The sequence below is a fragment of the Cherax quadricarinatus genome, unplaced genomic scaffold (genome assembly GCF_038502225.1).
Source record: "Cherax quadricarinatus isolate ZL_2023a unplaced genomic scaffold, ASM3850222v1 Contig7, whole genome shotgun sequence".
Classification (NCBI taxonomy): Eukaryota; Metazoa; Arthropoda; class Malacostraca; order Decapoda; family Parastacidae; genus Cherax; species Cherax quadricarinatus.
Window position 1 is genome coordinate 542,501 of NW_027195033.1, and position 21,930 is coordinate 564,430.

Sequence of the window (21,930 nt, forward strand, 5' to 3'; positions counted from 1 at the left end):
ATACTGTCGCTGGGCCTCCCTCCTTACCTGTGCATACTCGTTCCTGGCTCTGCGACTGATCTCCCTATTTTCGTGTGTTCTCTGCCTTCTGTACTTTTTCCATTCTCTATTGCACTTTGTTTTTGCCTCCTTACACCGTCGGGTAAACCAGGGGCTCGTTCTGGTCTTCCCGTTGTTACTGTTGCCCTTGGGAATAAACCTTTCCACTGCCTCCTTGCATTTTGTTGTTACATATTCCATCATTTCATTTACTGGCTTTCCTGCCAGTTCTCTGTCCCACTGGACCTCCCGCAGGAAGTTCTTCAACCCTATGTAGTCCCCTCTTTTATAGTCTGGCTTTTCCCATTCAACTCCTGTTACTCTCTCCACTTGCAATTCTACTATGTATTCAAAGCACAGAACCACGTGGTCACTAGCTCCTAGGGGACTCTCATATGTGATGTCCTCAATGTCTGAACTGCCCAGGGTGAACACAAGGTCCAATCTTGCTGGTTCATCCTCCCCTCTCACTCTGGTAGTGTCCTTAACATGTTGGTGCATGAGGTTTTCCAGCACCACATCCAACATCTTGGCTCTCCATGTTTCGGGACCCCCATGTGGCTCCAGGTTTTCCCAGTCAATCTCCCTGTGGTTGAAATCCCCCATAACCAGCAACTTTGCTCTGCTGGAGTGAGCTCTTCTTGCCACCTCAGCAAGTGTGTCCACCATTGCTCTGTTGCTCTCTTCATATTCCTCTCTTGGCCTCCTGCAGTTCTGTGGTGGATTATACATCACTGCAATGACCACCTTGTGCTCCCCAGACTGAAGTGTACCTACTATGTAGTCCCTTTCTCCTGTCTCGTCTATGCCTCCCATTTTCTCGAATTTCCATCGGTTTTTTACGAGCAGAGCAACCCCTCCTCCCCCTCTGCCCCTTCTATCTTTCCTCATGATCTGGTATCCTGGTGGGAAGATTGCATATGTTATTGTCTCCATGAGTTTTGTTTCTGTAACTGCTATGATGTCTGGGGACTTCTCATTGATTCTTTCTTGCCATTCCTCATGTTTATTCGTTAATCCATCTGCATTTGTGTACCAAACCTTCAGCTTCTGTTCTAATACTGTAACTGTGGTGCGGGGGGTGGAAACAGAGGGATCGGTGTGTGATGGTTGGTTTGGATTGTTCAGTTGCCCTGGGGGTGTCATGGCTGGAGTCCTTCTGCAGGTGTTTCTGGGGGGTGCGCTTGTCCTTCCATTTGATCCTGGGTTATTCTGCTCTCCTTTTTCATTTCCTCCCATTCCTCCTTTCGTTTTTGCACTCTCTCTTTCAGTATCATCCTTTCCTCCTGTGTTCTGTCTCGATCGAGGTACACACTCATGAACTCCTGTATGCCTCTCAGCCGTGCTTTCTCCTTTCTAGTCACTTTCTAGGCTATTCCATGGCCTGACTACTCTATGACTGAACAAATACTTCCTAACATCCATTTGACTCATCTGAGTCTTCAACTTCCAATTGTGACCCCTTGTTTCTGTGTCCCATCTCTGGAACATCCCGTCTTTGTCCACCTTGTCTATTCCACGCAGTATTTTATATGTCGTGTGTGTGTGTGTGTGTGTGTGTGTGTGTGTGTGTGTGTGTGTGTGTGTGTGTGTGTGTGACAACAGAGAATCCTGGCACAATATACACAACAGTGAACCAGGGGTAGATACTCTGACATTCCTCTTCCCGCTAATGGTTTTAGTCAAGGCTCGTAACCTTTACCAACCCAGCAACAATACCAACTACAAGGAGGAAATGGTATGGTGATACCATAAGTGTCTTTTTCCACACACAATACCAACTACAGTTCGTACGACCCTTGAACCGTCTTAACCCTACAGCCCAACAAAAACAACTCTGCTGTTATATATATGTGTAAATCCCATCTCATTTAAGGTGTTTTTGACCTAAATCTAGCATAAAAAAAATCCTATTTAATTTATGACTAAGCTCTTCCCGTGTCTCTTGGCTCCTGTGTGATTCCTAACATTCTCTGGCCAGTTCGTCCTTCCATATTTCGCATCAGATCATCGTGAAGATGAGGTCCAGTATATTTTCCAGTATTCTTGGTTTCAGTATTTATTGGTTTAACGTGAGATGCGGCTGCCTAAAACATTTGCTGTATTCCAGCAAGAAGATATCTGGGGGCTGGGACTGGAAGGCTTTCCAGACAGTAGTCAATTTTCCAAAGCTGTTCCTGGAATTCTTGGGAAGTTGCGTCTGGAGGCTTTTATACCACCACAATGACAACGTTTTGGTTTTCACTCTTTCCTGCCAAAACATCAACAGCCTGGTTGATCAGGCTCTGATCCACCAGGAGGCCTGGTCACAGACCGGGCCGCGGGGGCGTTGACCCCCGGAACTCTCTCCAGGTAAACTCCAGGTAAACATCATTTGTGGTGTTTAGTAATTCCGAGCAACTTAGCGACCCTGTGAAATACAGACCAACCCTCCCTTGCTGCCTGTTTACTCTGTTGCAACGGAATAAATTGTACCCTGGAATCTATATTTCCCTGTCAAAGGTCTATGTATTCGTGGGATTTATTTGTATTATTCTAGCATGAACCAGTAGTCCTGCTACAGTGGTCTGTTATGTGAGGACCTAGCTAGCATGAACCAGTAGTCCTGCTACAGTGGTCTGTTATGTGAGGACCTAGCTAGCATGAACCAGTAGTCCTGCTACAGTGGTCTGTTATGTGAGGACCTAGCTAGCATGAACCAGTAGTCCTGCTACAGTGGTCTGACATGTGAGGACCTAGCTAGCATGAACCAGTAGTCCTGCTACAGTGGTCTGTTATGTGAGGACCTAGCTAGCATGAACCAGTAGTCCTGCTACAGTGGTCTGTTATGTGAGGACCTAGCTAGCATGAACCAGTAGTCCTGCTACAGTGGTCTGTTATGTGAGGACCTAGCTAACATGAACCAGTAGCCCTGCTACAGTGGTCTGTTATGTGAGGACCTAGCTAGCATGAACCAGTAGTCCTGCTACAGTGGTCTGTTATGTGAGGACCTAGCTAGCATGAACCAGTAGTCCTGCTACAGTGGTCTGTTATGTGAGGACCTAGCTAACATGAACCAGTAGTCCTGCTACAGTCGTCTGTTATGTGAGGACCTAGCTAGCATGAACCAGTAGTCCTGCTACAGTCGTCTGTTATGTGAGGACCTAGCTAGCATGAACCAGTAGTCCTGCTACAGTCGTCTGTTATGTGAGGACCTAGCTAGCATGAACCAGTAGCCCTGCTACAGTGGTCTGTTATGTGAGGACCTAGCTAGCATGAACCAGTAGTCCTGCTACAGTGGTCTGTTATGTGAGGACCTAGCTAACATGAACCAGTAGCCCTGCTACAGTGGTCTGCCATGTGAGGACCTAGCTAGCATGAATCATCACAACTACCAACCAACCTCACGACCAATCAAAACTACCAAAGAGGGAGACACCATTAAGGACCACCACAAGCTCCTTAGAGACCATCAGGAGACCACTAAATTAACCGGCGTGGCCATTAAGTCTGCTCTTAGAGAGTCAGGGACCATTAGGCTGAATCCAGGGAACAGGGACCTCTGTGGAAGACCCTTAAGCTAGCTCTCTCTCTCTCTCTCTCTCTCTGTCTACCATACACGCTCCTAGATGTGTGTTTGCAACCACGCCCTCCTTTCTGTTACAACCACGCCCCCTTTCTCATACAACCACGCCCCCTTTCTCTTACAACCACGGCCCCTTTCTGATACAACCACGGCCCCCTTTCTGTTACAACCACGCCCCCTTTCTGTTACAACCACGCCCCCCTTTCTCTTACAACCACGCCTCCCCTTTCTGTTACAACCACGCCCCCCTTTCTGTTACAACCACGCCCCCTTTGTTACAACCACGCCCTCCTTTCTGTTACAACCACGCCCCCCTTTCTGTTACAACCACGCCCCCTTTGTTACAACCACGCCCCCCTTTCTGTTACAACCACACCCCCCTTTCTGTTACAACCACACCCCCCTTTCTGTTACAACCACGCCCCCTTTGTTACAACCACGCCCCCCTTTCTGTTACAACCACGCCCCCCTTTCTGTTACAACCACGCCCCCTTTGTTACAACCACGCCCCCCTTTCTGTTACAACCACGCCCCCCTTTCTGTTACAACCACACCCCCCTTTCTGTTACAACCACGCCCCCCTTTCTGTTACAACCACGCCCCCCTTTCTGTTACAACCACACCCCCGTTTCTGTTACAACCCCACCCCCCTTTCTGTTACAACCACACCCCCCTTTCTGTTACAACCACGCCCCCCTTTCTGTTACAACCACACCCCCCTTTCTGTTACAACCACACCCCCCTTTCTGTTACAACCACACCCCCCTTTCTGTTACAACCACTCCCCCCTTTATGTTACAACCACACCCCCTTTCTGTTACAACCACACCCCCCTTTCTGTTACAACCACCCCCCCCTTTCTGTTACAACCACGCCCCCCTTTCTGTTACAACCACACCCCCCTTTCTGTTACAACCACACCCCCCTTTCTGTTACAACCACACCCCCCTTTCTGTTACAACCACACCCCCCTTTCTGTTACAACCACACCCCCCTTTCTGTTACAACCACACCCCCCTTTCTGTTACAACCACACCCCCCTTTCTGTTACAACCACGCCCCCCTTTCTGTTACAACCACGCCCCCCTTTCTGTTACAACCACGCCCCCCTTTTCTAAGTTCTGGACGACTATCAAAGTAAATCCCTTTGACATTAATGGTCCCTTTTATTACGTTCCTCTCTTATTCTCTCTCTCTCTCTCTTTCTCTCTCTCTCTCTCTCTCTCTCTCTCTCTCTCTCTCTCTCTCTCTCTCTCTCTCTCTCTCTCTCTCTCTCACCTAATTTCTTGCCTGTGAACTTGCCGCTACTTTCCTTCTCTCCCTCCCATCTTTCCCACGGGGGATTATTGCCCCATTGAGTCACCCATCACCAGCACAGCCACCCATTACCTTCCATTTCCCGTCTCCAGTGTCATTCTTCTCTCTCTCTCTCTCTCTCTCTCTCTCTCTCTCTCTCTCTCTCTCTCTCTCTCTCTCTCTCTCTCTCTCTCTCTCTCTCTCTCTCTCTTTAAAGTATACAGAGGTTGAGTACTGAGGTAGAGTGCCAAGCTAAGAATAGTGCCACCTCCCCTAGCACCTTCCCCTAGCACCTCCCCTAGCACCTTCCCCTAGCACCTTCCCCTAGCACCTTCCCCTAGCACCTTCCCCTAGCACCTTCCCCTAGCACCTCCCCTAGTACCTTCCCCTAGCACCTTCCCCTAGCACCTTCCCCTAGCACCTTCCCCTAGCACCTTCCCCTAGCACCTTCCCCTAGCACCTCCCCTAGTACCTTCCCCTAGCACCTTCCCCTAGCACCTTCCCCTAGCACCTTCCCCTAGCACATTCCCCTAGCACCTTCCCCTAGTACTTTCCCTAGTACCTTCCCCTAGTACCTTCCCCTAGTACCTTCCCTAGTACCTTCGCCTAGTACCTTCCCTAGCACCTTCCCCTATTACCTTCCCCTAGTACCTCCCCTAGCACCTTCCCCTAGCACCTTCCCCTAGCACCTTCCCCTAGTACCTTCCCTAGCACCTTCCCCTAGTACCTTCCCCAGCACCTTCCCCTAGTACTTTCCCTAGTACCTTCCCCTAGTACCTTCCCTAGTATCTTCGCCTAGTACCTTCCCTAGCACCTTCCCCTAGCACCTTCCCCCAGTACCTTCCCTAGCACCTTCCCCTAGTACCTCCCCTAGCACCTTCCCCTAGTACCTTCCCTAGCACCTTCCCCTAGCACCTTCCCTAGCACCTTCCCCTAGCACCTTCCCCTAGTACCTTCCCTAGCACCTTCCCCTAGCACCTTCCCCTAGTACCTTCCCTAGCACCTTCCCCTAGTACCTTCCCTAGCACCTTCCCCTAGCACCTCCCCTAGTACATTCCCAAGCACCTCCTCAAGCACCTTCCCCTAGAACTTTCCCTAGCACCTTCCCCTAGTACCTTCCCTAGCACCTCCCCTAGTACCTTCCCTAGCATCTTCCCCTAGCACCTTCCCCTAGTACCTTCCCTAGCACCTTCCCTAGTACCTTCCCTAGCACCTCCCCTAGTACCTTCCCTAGCACCTCCCCTAGTACCTTCCCTAGCGCCTTTCCCTAGTACCTTCCCTAGCACCTTCCCCTAGCACCTCCCCTAGTACCTTCCCTAGCACCTTCCCTAGCACCTCCCCTAGTACCTTCCCTAGCACCTTCCCCTAGTACCTTCCCTAGCACCTCCCCTAGCACCTCCCCTAGTACCTTCCCTAGCACCTCCCCTAGTACCTTCCCTGGCACCTTCCCCTAGTACCTTCCCTAGCACCTTCCCCTAGCACCTCCCCTAGTACCTTCCCTAGCACCTCCCCTAGCACCTCCCCTAGTACCTTCCCTAGCACCTCCCCTAGTACCTTCCCTAGCACCTCCCCTAGCACCTTCCACTAGTACCTTCCCTAGCACCTTCCCCTAGCACCTCCCCTAGTACCTTCCCAAGCACCTCCCCTAGTACCTTCCCCTAGCACCTTCCCCTAGCACCTTCCCCTAGCACCTTCCCCTAGCACCTTCCCCTAGCACCTCCCCTAGCACCTTCCCCTAGCACCTTCCCTAGCACCTCCCCTAGCACCTCCCCTAACTCCTCCGCGGAGTACCTGAGGAACCTTGATCGACAGTGCCAAATGATAGCACATGCACCAAGGTAGGTACCCAGCACCTACATACCTCACCACAGGCACCTACTTAGGTACCCACCACCTACATACCTCACCACAGGCACCAAGGTAGGTACCCAGCACCTACATACCTCACCACAGGCACCTACGTCGGTATCCAGCACTTGCATACCTCACCACAGGCATCTAGGCAGGTATCCAGCACCTACATACCTCACCATAGGCACCTAGGTGGGTACCCACCACCTACATACATCACCACAGGCACCTAGGTACATACCCAGCACCTACGTACCTCACCACAGGCACCTACGTAGATTCCCAGCACCTACATACCTTACTACAGGCACCTATGTAGGTATGCACCACCTACATACCTCACCACAGGCACCTACGTAGATACCAGTACCTACGTACCTCACCACAGGCACTTAGGTGGGTACCCAGCGCCTACATACCTCACCACAGGTGCTAGGTAGGTACCCAGCACCTACGTACTTCACCACCTGAAGCTCTAAAGTCGTATGGGCCATCCCAAAGGTCGTGGTGGAGGCTTACTGTCTGATAGATGTAGTCGGTCAGGTGTCGATAGATAGTGACTGCGTTTTGCATCGATAGTGTTGCTGTTGCTACTGTTGTCTGTACTGTTGTTCCTTCTGTTGTCTGTACTGTTCATTCTGTTGTTCTGTTGCTGTTGTCTGTACTGTTGTTCCTTCTGTTCTGTTGCTGCTGTTGTCTGTACTGTTGTTCCTTCTGTTGTTCTGTTGTTGCTGTTGTCTGTACTGTTCATTCTGTTGTTCTGTTGCTGTTGTCTGTACTGTTGTTCCTTCTGTTCTGTTGCTGCTGTTGTCTGTACTGTTGTTCCTTCTGTTGTTCTGTTGCTGCTGTTGTCTGTACTGTTGTTCCTTCTGTTGTTCTGTTGTTGCTGTTGTCTGTACTGTTCATTCTGTTGTTCTGTTGTCTGTACTGTTCATTCTGTTGTTCTGTTGCTGTTGTCTGTACTGTTGTTCCTTCTGTTCTGTTGCTGCTGTTGTCTGTACTGTTGTTCCTTCTGTTGTTCTGTTGCTGTTGTCTGTACTGTTCATTCTGTTGTTCTGTTGCTGCTGTTGTCTGTACTGTTGTTCCTTCTGTTGTTCTGTTGCTGCTGTTGTCTGTACTGTTCCTTCTGTTGTTCTGTTGCTGCTGTTGTCTGTACTGTTGGTCCTTCTGTTGTTCTGTTGCTGCTGTTGTCTGTACTGTTGTTCCTTCTGTTCTGTTGTTGCTGTTGTCTGTACTGTTGTTCCTTCTGTTGCTGCTGTTGTCTGTACTGTTGTTCCTTCTGTTCTGTTGTTGCTCTTGTCTGTACTGTTGTTCCTTCTGTTGTTCTGTTGCTGCTGTTGTCTACTGTTGTTCCTTCTGTTGTTCTGTTGTCTGTACTGTTCCTTCTGTTGTTCTGTTGCTGCTGTTGTCTGTACTGTTCCTTCTGTTGTTCTGTTGCTGCTGTTGTCTGTACTGTTGTTCCTTCTGTTCTGTTGCTGTTGTCTGTACTGTTGTTCCTTCTGTTGTTCTGTTGCTGCTGTTGTCTGTACAGTTTTCCTTCTGTTCTGTTGCTGCTGTTGTCTGTACTGTTGTTCCTTCTGTTGTTGCTGTTGTCTGTACTGTTGTTCCTTCTGTTGTTCTGTTGCTGCTGTCTGTACTGTTGTTCCTTCTGTTCTGTTGCTGCTGTTGTCTGTACTGTTGTTCCTTCTGTTGTTCTGTTGCTACTGTTATACTGTTCCTTCTGTTCTGTTGTTGCTGTTGTCTGTACTGTTGTTCCTTCTGTTGTTTTGTTGCTGCTGTTGTCTGTACTGTTGTTCCTTCTGTTCTGTTGCTACTGTTGTCTGTACTGTTGTTCCTTCTGTTGTTCTGTTGCTGCTGTTGTCTGTACTGTTGTTCCTTCTGTTCTGTTGTTGCTGTTGTCTGTACTGTTGTTCCTTCTGTTGCTGCTGTTGTCTGTACTCTTGTTCCTTCTGTTCTGTTGTTGCTGTTGTCTGTACTGTTGTTCCTTCTGTTCTGTTGCTGCTGTTGTCTGTACTGTTGTTCCTTCTCTTGCTGCTGTTGACTGTACTGTTGTTCCTTCTGTTGCTCTGTTGCTGCTGTCTGTACTGTTGTTCCTTCTGTTGCTGCTGTTGTCTGTACTGTTGTTCCTTCTGTTGCTGCTGTTGTCTGTACTGTTGTTCCTTCTGTTGCTGCTGTTGTCTGTACTGTTCCTTCTGTTGCTGCTGTTGTCTGTACTGTTGTTCCTTCTGTTCTGTTGCTGCTGTTGTCTGTACTGTTGTTCCTTCTGTTGTTCTGTTGCTGCTGTTGTCTGTACTGTTGTTCCTTCTGTTCTGTTGTTGCTCTTGTCTGTACTGTTGTTCCTTCTGTTGCTGCTGTCTGTACTGTTGCTCCTTCTGTTGTTCTGTTGCTGCTGTTGTCTGTACTGTTCCTTCTGTTGCTGCTGTTGTCTGTACTGTTGTTCCTTCTGTTGCTGCTGTTGTCTGTACTGTTGTTCCTTCTGTTCTGTTGCTGCTGTTGTCTGTACTGTTGTTCCTTCTGTTGTTCTGTTGCTGCTGTTGTCTGTACTGTTCCTTCTGTTGCTGCTGTTGTCTGTACTGTTGTTCCTTCTGTTCTGTTGCTGTTGTTGTCTGTACTGTTCCTTCTGTTGCTGCTGTTGTGTGTACTGTTGTTCCTTCTGTTGCTGCTGTTGTCTGTACTGTTGTTCCTTCTGTTCTGTTGCTGCTGTTGTCTGTACTGTTGTTCCTTCTGTTGTTCTGTTGCTGCTGTTGTCTGTACTGTTGTTCCTTCTGTTCTGTTGTTGCTGTTGTCTGTACTGTTGTTCCTTCTGTTGCTGCTGTTGTCTGTACTGTTGTTCCTTCTGTTGTTCTGTTGCTGCTGTTGTCTGTACTGTTCCTTCTGTTGCTGCTGTTGTCTGTACTGTTGTTCCTTCTATTGCTGCTGTTGTCTGTACTGTTGTTCCTTCTGTTGTTCTGTTGCTGCTGTTGTCTGTACTGTTCCTTCTGTTCTGTTGTTGCTGTTGTCTGTACTGTTGTTCCTTCTGTTGTTCTGTTGCTGCAGTTGTCTGTAATGTTGTTCCTTCTGTTGTTCTGTTGCTGCTGGTGTCTGTACTGTTGTTCCTTCTGTTGTTCTGTTGTTGCTGGTGTCTGTACTGTTGTTCCTTCTGTTCTGTTGCTGTTGTCTGTACTGTTGTTCCTTCTGTTCTGTTGCTGCTGTTTGTACTGTTGTTCCTTCTGTTGTTCTGTTGCTACTGTTCTGTTGTTGCTGTTGTCTGCATTGTTGTTCCTTCTGTTCTGTTGCTACTGTTGTTCCTTCTGTTCTGTTGCTGCTGTTGTCTGTACTGTTGTTCCTTCTGTTCTGTTGCTGCTGTTGTCTGTACTGTTGTTCCTTCTGTTGTTCTGTTGCTGCTGTTGTCTGTACTGTTCTGTTGCTACTGTTGTTCTGTTGCTACTGTTGTTCCTTCTGTTGTTCTGTAGCTGCTGTTGTCTGAACTGTTGTTCCTTCTGTTCTATTGCTGCTGTTGTTCCTTCTGTTGTTCTGTAGCTGCTGTTGTTCCTTCTGTTGTTCTGTAGCTGCTGTCTGTACTGTTGTTCCTTCTGTTGTTCTGTTGCTACTGTTCCTTCTGTTCTGTTGCTGCTGTTGTCTGTACTGTTGTTCCTTCTGTTCTGTTGCTGTTGTCTGTACTGTTGTTCCTTCTGTTCTGTTGCTGCTGTTGTCTGTACTGTTGTTCTTTCTGTTCTGTTGCTGTTGTTGTCTGTACTGTTGTTCCTTCTGTTGTTGCTGTTGTCTGTACTGTTGTTCCTTCTGTTCTGTTGCTGCTGTCCGTACTGTTCCTTCTGTTGTTCTGTTGCTGCTGTTGTCTGTACTGTTCCTTCTGTTCTCTTGCTGCTGTTGTCTGTACTGTTGTTCCTTCTGTTGTTCTGTTGCTGCTGTTGTCTGTACTGTTGTTCCTTCTGTTGTTGCTGTTGTCTGTACTGTTCCTTCTGTTCTGTTGCTGCTGTTGTCTGTACTGTTGTTTCTTCTGTTGTTCTGTTCTTGCTGTTGCTGCCACCACTGGTGTAGTGCTGTGGTAGTTCCAGTGGTGGTGCTAGTTACTACTACCACTGGTGTAGTGCTGTGGTAGTTCCAGTGGTGGTGCTAGTTACTACCACTGGTGTAGTGCTGTGGTAGTTCCAGTGGTGGTGCTAGTTACTACCACCACTGGTGTAGTGCTGTGGTAGTTCCAGTGGTGGTGCTAGTTACTACTACCACTGGTGTAGTGCTGTGGTAGTTCCAGTGGTGGTGGTAGTTACTACCACCACTGGTGGAGTGCTGTGGTAGTTCCAGTGGTGGTGCTAGTTACTACCACCACTGGTGGAGTGCTGTGGTAGTTCCAGTGGTGGTGCTAGTTACTACCACCACTTGTGTAGTGCTGTGGTAGTTCCAGTGGTGGTGCTAGTTACTACTACCACTGTAGTGCTGTGGTAGTTCCAGTGGTGGTGCTAGTTACTACCACCACTGGTGGAGTGCTGTGGTAGTTCCAGTGGTGGTGCTAGTTACTACTACCACTGGTGTAGTGCTGTGGTAGTTCCAGTGGTGGTGGTAGTTACTACCACCACTGGTGGAGTGCTGTGGTAGTTCCAGTGGTGGTGCTAGTTACTACCACCACTGGTGGAGTGCTGTGGTAGTTCCAGTGGTGGTGCTAGTTACTACCACCACTTGTGTAGTGCTGTGGTAGTTCCAGTGGTGGTGCTAGTTACTACCACAACTGGTGGAGTGCTGTGGTAGTTCCAGTGGTGGTGCTAGTTACTACCACCACTGGAGTGCTGTGGTAGTTCCAGTGGTGGTGCTAGTTACTACCACCACTGGTGGAGTGCTGTGGTAGTTCCAGTGGTGGTGCTAGTTACTACCACCACTTGTGTAGTGCTGTGGTAGTTCCAGTGGTGGTGCTAGTTACTACTACCACTGTAGTGCTGTGGTAGTTCCAGTGGTGGTGCTAGTTACTACTACCACTGTAGTGCTGTGGTAGTTCCAGTGGTGGTGCTAGTTACTACCACCACTGGTGGAGTGCTGTGGTAGTTCCAGTGGTGGTGCTAGTTACTACTACCACTGGTGTAGTGCTGTGGTAGTTCCAATGGTGGTGCTAGTTACTACCACCACTGGTGGAGTGCTGTGGTAGTTCCAGTGGTGGTGCTAGTTACTACCACCACTGGTGGAGTTCTATGGTAGTTCCAGTGGTGGTAGTTATTACTACCACCACTGGTGGAGTGCTGTGGTAGTTCCAGTGGTGGTAGTTACTACCACCATTGGTGGACTGCTGTGGTAGTTCCAGTGGTGGTGCTAGTTACTACCACTGGTGGAGTTCTATGGTAGTTCCAGTGGTGGTAGTTATTACTACCACCACTGGTGGAGTGCTGTGGTAGTTCCAGTGGTGGTGCTAGTTACTACCACCACTGGTGGAGTGCTGTGGTCGTTCCAGTGGTGGTGGTAGTTACTACCACCACTGGTGTAGTGCTGTGGTAGTTCCAGTGGTGGTGCTAGTTACTACCACCACTGGTGGAGTGCTGTGGTAGTTCCAGTGGTGGTGCTAGTTACTACCACCACTGGTGGAGTTCTATGGTAGTTCCAGTGGTGGTAGTTATTACTACCACCACTGGTGGAGTGCTGTGGTAGTTCCAGTGGTGGTAGTTACTACCACCACTGGTGGACTGCTGTGGTAGTTCCAGTGGTGGTGCTAGTTACTACCACTGGTGGAGTTCCGTGGTAGTTCCACTGGTGGTTATTACTACCACCACTGGTGGAGTGCTGTGGTAGTTCCAGTGGTGGTAGTTACTACCACCACTGGTGAAGTGCTGTGGTAGTTCCAGTGGTGGTGCTAGTTACTACCACCACTAGTGGTGCTGTGGTAGTTCCAGTGGTGGTGCTAGTTACTACTACCACTGGTGTAGTGCTGTGGTAGTTCCAGTGGTGGTGCTAGTTACTACTACCACTGGTGTAGTGCTGTGGTAGTTCCAGTGGTGGGGCTAGTTACTACCACCACTGGTGGAGTACTGTGGTAGTTCCAGTGGTGGTGCTAGTTACTACCACCACTGGTGGAGTGCTGTGGTAGTTCCAGTGGTGGTGCTAGTTACTACCAACACTGGTAGAGTGCTATGGTAGTTCCAGTGGTGGTAGTTACTACCGCCACTGGTGGAGTGCTGTGGTAGTTCCAGTGGTGGTAGTTACTACCACCACTGGTGGAGTGCTGTGGTGGTACTAGTTACTACCACCACTGGTGTAGTGCTGTGGTAGTGCCAGTGGTGGTGCTAGTTACTACCACCACTGGTGGAGTGCTGTGGTAGTTCCAGTGGTGGTACTAGTTCCTACCACCACTGGTGGAGTGCTGTGGTAGTTCCAGTGGTGGTGCTAGTTACTACCACCGCTGGAGTGCTGTGGTAGTGCCAGTGGTGGTGCTAGTTACTACCACCACTGGAGTGCTGTGGTAGTTCCAGTGGTGGTGCTAGTTACTACCACCACTGGAGTGCTGTGGTAGTGCCAGTCGTGGTGCTAGTTACTACCACCACTGGAGTGCTGTGGTAGTTCCAGTGGTGGTACTCGTTCCTACCACCACTGGTGTAGTGCTGTGGTAGTTCCAGTGGTGGTGCTAGTTACTACTACCACTTGTGTAGTGCTGTGGTAGTTCCAGTGGTGGTGCTAGTTACTACCAACACTGGTGGAGTGCTATGGTAGTTCCAGTGGTGGTGCTAGTTACTACCAACACTGGTGTAGTGCTGTGGTAGTTCCAGTGGTGGTGGTAGTTACTACCACCACTGGTGTAGTGCTGTGGTAGTTCCAGTGGTGGTGCTAGTTACTACCACCACTGGTGGAGTGCTGTGGTAGTTCCAGTGGTGGTGCTAGTTACTACCACCACTGGTGGAGTGCTGCGGTAGTTCCAGTGGTGGTGCTAGTTACTACCACAACTGGTGGAGTGCTGTGGTAGTTCCAGTGGTGGTGCTAGTTACTACCACCACTGGTGGAGTGCTGTGGTAGTTCCAGTGGTGGTGCTAGTTACTACCACAACTGGTGGAGTGCTGTGGTAGTTCCAGTGGTGGTGCTAGTTACTACCACCACTGGTGGAGTGCTGTGGTAGTTCCAGTGGTGGTGCTAGTTACTACCACCACTGGTGGAGTGCTGTGGTAGTTCCAGTGGTGGTGCTAGTTACTACCACCACTGGTGGAGTGCTGTGGTAGTTCCAGTGGTGGTGCTAGTTACTACCACCACTGGTGTAGTGCTGTGGTAGTTCCAGTGGTGGTGCTAGTTACTACCACCACTTGTGGAGTGCTGTGGTAGTTCCAGTGGTGGTACTAGTTACTACCACCACTGGTGGAGTGCTGTGGTAGTTCCAGTGGTGGTGCTAGTTACTACCACCACTTGTGGAGTGCTGTGGTAGTTCCAGTGGTGGTACTAGTTACTACCACCACTGGTGGAGTGCTGTGGTAGTTCCAGTGGTGGTACTAGTTACTACCACCACTGGTGGAGTGCTGTGGTAGTTCCAGTGGTGGTGCTAGTTACTACCACCACTGGTGGAGTGCTGTGGTAGTTCCAGTGGTGGTGCTAGTTACTACCACCACTGGTGGAGTGCTGTGGTAGTTCCAGTGGTGGTGCTAGTTACTACCACCACTGGTGGAGTGCTGTGGTAGTTCCAGTGGTGGTGCTAGTTACTACCACCACTGGTGGAGTGCTGTGGTAGTTCCAGTGGTGGTGCTAGTTACTACCACCACTTGTGGAGTGCTGTGGTAGTTCCAGTGGTGGTACTAGTTACTACCACCACTGGTGGAGTGCTGTGGTAGTTCCAGTGGTGGTGCTAGTTACTACCACCACTTGTGGAGTGCTGTGGTAGTTCCAGTGGTGGTACTAGTTACTACCACCACTGGTGGAGTGCTGTGGTAGTTCCAGTGGTGGTACTAGTTACTACCACCACTGGTGGAGTGCTGTGGTAGTTCCAGTGGTGGTGCTAGTTACTACCACCACTGGTGGAGTGCTGTGGTAGTTCCAGTGGTGGTGCTAGTTACTACCACCACTGGTGGAGTGCTGTGGTAGTTCCAGTGGTGGTGCTAGTTACTACCACCACTGGTGGAGTGCTGTGGTAGTTCCAGTGGTGGTGCTAGTTACTACCACCACTGGTGGAGTGCTGTGGTAGTTCCAGTGGTGGTACTAGTTACTACCACCACTGGTGGAGTGCTGTGGTAGTTCCAGTGGTGGTACTAGTTACTACCACCACTGGTGGAGTGCTGTGGTAGTTCCAGTGGTGGTGCTAGTTACTACCACCACTGGTGGGAGAATAAGACCACCATCTTGGTGATAATATTGTAGGTGGGTTAACAAGCCAGGATGTCCCCAAAGTAAGCCACACACTGTGGCTTACTTTCACAGTGGGTTCCTGCCTAACCCAAGTGGTTCCTACACAGTGGGAAATGTGACAGTGTTATTGTTGCTGTTGGAGTTATAGGTACCCTAGGATCAGAGCGCCTGGAGGATGTCTGATCCGTGTGGGTTTAGAGCCTGGCCCAGGAAGGTAACAATGGGACCTGCACTGGAACAGTGGTAGCATTGTTACCAGTGATTGTATGTTAGTTCATGCTGAGGTAGGCTTGTTAGTGTGGCAGGGTGCCAGGGTAGAGAGGGAGGGTGCCAGGGTAGGCAGGGAGACAGGGTGCCAGCGTAGGTAATGTGGTAGGGTAAGCAGGGAGGGTGCCAGGGTAGAGAGGGAGGTGCCAGGGTAGGCAGGGAGACAGGGTAGCAGGTGCCAAGGTAGAGAGGGAGGGTACCAGGGTAGGCAGGGAGACAGGGTGCCAGCATAGGTAATGTGGCAGGGTAAACAGGGAGGGTGCCACGGTAGAGAGGGAGGTGCCAGGGTAAGCAGGGAGACAGGGTAGCAGGTGCCAAGGTAGAGAGGGAGGTGCTAGGGTAGGCAGGGAGACAGGGTAGCAGGTGCCAAGGTAGAGAGGGAGGGTACCAGGGTAGGCAGGGAGACAGGGTGCCAGCGTAGGTAATGTGGTAGGGTAAACAGGGAGGGTGCCACGGTAGAGAGGGAGGTGCCAGGGTAGGCAGGGAGACAGAGTAGCAGGTGCCAAGGTACAGAGAGAGGGTACCAGGGTAGGCAGGGAGACAGGGTGCCAGCGTAGGTAATGTGGCAGGGTAAACAGGGAGGGTGCCACGGTAGAGAGGGAGGTGCCAGGGTAAGCAGGGAGACAGGGTAGCAGGTGCCAAGGTAGAGAGGGAGGGTACCAGGGTAGGCAGGGAGACAGGGTGCCAGCGTAGGTAATGTGGCAGGGTAAACAGGGAGGGTGCCACGGTAGAGAGGGAGGTGCCAGGGTAAGCAGGGAGACAGGGTAGCAGGTGCCAAGGTAGAGAGGGAGGGTACCAGGGTAGGCAGGGAGACAGGGTGCCAGCGTAGGTAATGTGGCAGGGTAAACAGGGAGGGTGCCACGGTAGAGAGGGAGGTGCCGGGGTAAGCAGGGAGACATATATATATATATATATATATATATATATATATATATATATATATATATATATATATATATATATATATATATATATATAACAGTAACCAGACAAAAACAGTTGTGGGGGCAGTATAGCACAGTGAAAGGTACGACATACTTAGATAAGTGTAAGAGAGCACTTAAGCACTACAATCAGTGGTAGAAGGTAGCACTTAGTAAGCCAGGCAAGTGTCTGGAGCAGCATAAAGTTAGCACTCACCTCGCTACTGCTTCTCGTATTTAATGACCCCCAGATTGAGTCATTAAGATCTCCACATTTGGCCAGAGAGGTCAGGATGACAACCAGCCCTGTTGCTCTGTTGATGCTCTGTTGCCCTGTTGTTGCTCTGTTGTTCTCATCCGAACAGTAAGAACAGGGGCTTCTGAGTTTCACAGTCCCGTTGCTGTTATATCCTAGAATATGTATCGACAAAGCCACCAGATGGGCGAAAAGTCTACAGATAAAGATACCCGGATGTCTAATTCGCCATCCTGTCGGTACTGTATACCACTGATATACACACTGTGAAGACCGGTATCCCACTTGTATACCGGCAATACATATTCCTTGACATATTTCCTCACAGTTTACACATACAGAACTGTTCAGTACATTAGAAATCCCCTAGTTTACGATTCATTACAGCCAGAATGTAAACAGCAGTGACCCCTAATCTTTACAAGGGGGCCCACAAGACAGGTGAAAATCTACAGTAGGCCTAGTTAGGCCGTGCCGGTAGAAAGCTTAACTCTTGCGTGGCTTATTTCAGAGGTTATGGATCTATCCAGGACTTGAACCTGGGATAACCTAGAATGACTCATAAATAAATCAAAATATGACCTATTTTTGTTAAGTTCCTTGAGCTAACTTCTCCTTTTTGTGTGTTTACAGGATGGCCATCATGATGAGATTCGTGTACCTGTTGGCAGCCATCACTGCCGGTACCTGGCAGCAGAGTACCGCTGTTATGCCACCGGTACTGTATCCCGCACCTGCTGCTACAATAGCTCCCACTACTACTGCTACGCCAGCAGTAGCCTCCAACACAACAGCTGTGGCAGGTGTTGTTACAGCTCCACTCGTCTCCATCTCTTTGCCTCCAGTTCTGGTCAATATGACCAGAGACTGGGGGTGTCCGTACGTCCGTGGTGTAGCGGAGGTATCTTGTACGTGTGACGTACCACACACTGTTAGATGTCGAGGGCAGGCAGATCGCCCACATGACTTGATTTCCCTTATCCACAACCTCGGTATCAAAGGCTCTATCTCCCTGCTGGATCTAGCAGTACACGGACTTAGAGAGCTTCCTGGACGCGTATTTACCAGTATGGAACTTCTAGGTTTGGTCATAACAACAGCAGACCTGCAGACTTTACCCCACGATGCGTTCTCCGGCTTGGAGAACACACTGGCAGCTCTAGGTCTGCCGAATAACAAATTGGTAGAGGTACCTGCCAATGCTCTAAGACCCCTAGTCGAACTCCAGCGACTAGACTTGAGTGATAACCAAATACGCGAACTGCCACCCAGGGCCTTTCCAGTCCTCCCACAGCTGCAGAATCTCGATCTCGCAGGTAATAACTTGCAGGTTCTCCACTCGGAAGCCTTTCTCCATCTGCCTAATCTAGTTTCCCTCAATCTAGCGAACAATAAACTAGATGCGGCGCAGATTAACGAGAAATCCCTTCGCGGGTTGCACGCTCTTCAGCGCCTCTCACTCAAGTCCAACCTCCTGAAGGGAGCTGTAACTTCGACGCTTATTAAAGGAGCCAAGGGACTCACTTCTGTAGATTTATCAGGCAATGCATTAACTATGTTATCCAGGGGATCCCTAGCTGCCTGCCCCAACATACGCGAGTTAGATCTATCACGTAACAACATAGATGTCATTGAAGATCATGCCTTTGCTAATCTAAGTCAGCTGCAACACCTGAAATTGTCGCACAACAGCGTGGTAGCTGTGTCAGGCTGGTCCCTGGCACACCTGCCACAGCTGACATATCTGGCCATGGCTGACAATGCTCTGAGAGCAGTCACAGCAGACTTATTGCACCAGCTGTCGGCTCTGAAGTCCCTCGACCTGGCTGCCAACGATATTTCGCTTATACAGCCTTACGTCTTCAACTCCACACCTGCGCTACAACACCTTATACTTACTGGTTAGCATTATTATTATTATTATTATTATTATTAGTAGTAGTAGTAGTAGTAGTAGTAGTAGTAGTAGTAGTACTCACCTATTTGTGGTTGCAGGGGTCGAGTCACAGCTCCTGGCCCCGCCTCTTCGCTGATTGCTACTAGGTCCTCTCTCTCCCTGCCCCATGAGCTCTATCATACCTCGCCTTAAAACTATGTATGGTTCCCGCCTCCACTACGTCACTTTCTAGGCTATTCCACGGCCTGACTACTCTATGACTGAAGAAATACTTCCTAACATCCCTTTGATTCATCTGAGTCTTCAACTTCCAACTGTGACCTCTTGTGTCTGTGTCCCATCTCTGGAACATCCCGTCTTTGTCCACCTTGTCTATTCCGCGCAGTATTTTATATGTCGTTATCATGTCTCCCCTGACCCTCCTGGCCTCCAGTGTCGTCAGGCCGATTTCCCTCAACCTTTCTTCGTAGGACAATCCCCGTAGCTCTGGGACTAGTCTTGTTGCAAACCTTTGCACTTTCTCTAATTTCTTGACGTGCTTGACTAGGTGTGGATTCCAAACTGGTACTGCATACTCCAGTATGGGCCTGACGTAGATGGTATACAGAGTCTTAAACGAATCCTTACTGAGGTATCGGAACGCTATCCGTAGGTTTGCCAGGCGCCCGTATGCTGCAGCAGTTATCTGATTGATGTGTGCCTCAGGAGATATGCTCGGTGTTATACTCACCCCCAGATCTTTTTCCTTGAGTGAGGTTTGCAGTCTTTGGCCATCTAAACTATATTGTGTCTGCAGTCTTCTTTGCCCTTCCCCAATCTTCATGACTTTGCATTTGGCAGGGTTAAATTCAAGGAGCCAGTTGCTGGACCAGGCTTGTAGCCTGTCCAGGTCTCTTTGTAGTCCTGCCTGATCCTCGTCCGATTTGATTCTTCTCATTAACTTCACATCATCTGCAAACAAGGACACTTCTGAGTCTATCCCTTCCGTTATGTCGTTCACGTATACCAAGAACAGCACAGGTCCTAGGACTGACCCCTGTGGAACCCCACTTGTCACAGGCGCCCACTCTGACACCTCGTCGTGTACCATGACTCGTTGTTGCCTCCCTGTCAGATATTCTCTGATCCATTGCAGTGCCTTTCCTGTTATGTGTGCCTGGTCCTCTAGCTTTTGCAGTAACCTCTTGTGAGGAACTGTGTCGAAAGCCTTCTTGCAGTCCAAAAATATGCAGTCGATCCACCCCTCTCTCTCTTGTCTTACTTCTGTCACCTTGTCATAAAACTCCAGTAGGTTTGTGACACAGGATTTTCCTTCCCTGAAACCTGTTTGTGCTTACAGGGGGTTGATCCACAGCTCCTGCCCCTGCCTCTTCACTGGTTGCTACTAGGTCCACTCTCTCCCTTCTCCATGAGCTTATCATACCTCTTCTTTGAACTATGTATGAATCCTGCCTCCACTTACATCACTCTCCACATTGTTCCACTTGTGTGTATGTGTGTGTGTGTTTGTACTCACCTATTTGTGGTTGCAGGGGTCGAGGCATAGCTTCTGGCCCCGCCTCTTCACTGACTGCTACCGGGTCCTCTTTCTCCCTGCTCCATGAGCTTTATCATACCTCGTCTTAAAATTATGTATGGTTCCTGCCTCCACTACGTCACTTGCCAGACTATTCCACTTCCTGACAACTCTATGACTGAAGAAATACTTACTAACATCCCTGTGACTCATCTGAGTCTTCAGCTTCCAATTGTGACCTCTTGTTACTGTGTCCCATCTCTGGAACATCCTGTCTCTGTCCACCTTGTCTATTCTATGCAGTATTTTGTACGTCATTATCACGTCTCCCCTGACCCTCCTATGCTACATCATTATTATCATCATTATGCGACTCACCAGCCATGGGTTCTAACCCAACCTGTTCTATGGTTTCTCATTATTACCGTATTATTATTATATTTCCAGATAATCCTCTACACTGTGACTGTACCCTGACCTGGTTGTGGCAGTGGCTGGTCCACCACCCATCCCTGACCCATGAAGAACAACTTAGCACTGTCTGTGCCACACCACCAGCACTGGAAAATGCTCCTCTTGTAAGTTCTATTTACTTCAAGACCCCCCAGTCCACCTCCAGGATTCTCCTATTAATAATAATAATGTTCATGTTTACCAGTACCTGATACAACTTATACAGACCATAGTTGACACCTATGACATACTACTACATAGAAAGTCCCTTGTTATGTCAGGCATTTCCCACAAATTAGGTCAGTTTTGTCCCCAGGATGCCACCCACACCAGTCACCTAACACCCAGGTACCTAATTACTGCTAGGTGAACAGTGACAGCAGGTATAAGGTGACTTACACCCCTGTACCTGCTTACTGCTAGGTGAACAGAGACAGCAGGTATAAGGTGACTTACACCCCTGTACCTGCTTACTGCTAGGTGAACAGAGACAGCAGGTATAAGGTGACTTACACCCCTGTACCTGCTTACTGCTAGGTGAACAGAGACAGCAGGTATAAGGTGACTTACACCCCTGTACCTGCTTACTGCTAGGTGAACAGGGACAGCAGGTGTATTAAGGAAACACATCCTAATGTGTCCACCCACACCAGGGATCGACCCCCGGACCTGTGTGAGGTGAGTGCGCTACCAACAAAGCCACAGGACACCATCATAACTGAAGACCAATAAGCTGTAACAGAGGCTGGGCAACTCTCCCCATTAATATTAATCAAAATCATCCCTTCACCAGTACTAAATCACTCTTTGGAATGATAAAGACATGGGGGCCCTACATTTTTGGGCCCCTGAAGCTTAAACTGCTATGGGGGCCCCTTTGCAACCAGTAACATCTGGCCTACATGATACAGGTCCACATCCCTTTATCTGAAACCCTTGGGGCCAGCAGTGTTTCGAATTTCAGAATGAAAGTGGGGTCTAGGGCAGCTGGAGAGTTTACCTGGAGTTTACCATAATCAAACATTACCACTGCAGCAAAAACCTATGAATACTCACACTAAGTGGGATAAATAAAGACTACAAATACTTCTGCGGTTTATTTTTAGAGTAATACAGTGGACCCCCGCATAACGATCACCTCCGAATGCGTCCAATTATGTAAGTGTATTTATGTAAGTGCGTTTGTACATGTATGTTTGGGGGTCTGAAATGGACTAATCTACTTCACAATATTTCTTATGGGAACAAATTCGGTCAGTACTGGCACCTGAACATACTTCTGGAGTGAAAAAATATCGTTAACCGGGGGTCCACTGTATATACAGTGGTACCTCGAGTTACGAACATAATTCGTTCCAGAAGGCTGTTCCAGAAGGCTGTTCCAGAAGGCTGTTCCAGAAGGCTGTTCCAGAAGGCTGTTCCAGAAGACTGTTCCAGAAGGCTATTTGAGTGCCGATACCAAAAGAATTTGTTCCCATAAGGAATAATGTAAATTAGATTAGTCCATTTCAGACCCCCAAAAATACACTTACAAAAATATACTTACATAATTGTCCGAGTTGGGACGTGTTC

At 49.2% G+C, this 21,930-nt stretch overlaps 1 protein-coding gene across 4 annotated transcripts in view; it reads left to right on the forward strand.

Annotated features, from left to right (window-relative positions):
- Window positions 1–21,930, forward strand: part of LOC128700985 (leucine-rich repeat neuronal protein 3) — a 120,260-nt gene that overhangs the window by 88,787 nt on the left and 9,543 nt on the right. For all 4 annotated transcript variants that reach the window (XR_011391004.1, XM_070079727.1, XM_070079728.1 and 1 more), the window contains 2 exons: window positions 17,126–18,393; window positions 20,353–20,483. Coding sequence is in view for 3 of the 4 variants with exons in the window: in XM_070079727.1 (XP_069935828.1) it covers window positions 17,126–18,393; window positions 20,353–20,483 (1,399 nt within the window). In the remaining variant the exon portion in view is untranslated. The remainder of the gene's footprint in view (window positions 1–17,125; window positions 18,394–20,352; window positions 20,484–21,930) is intronic.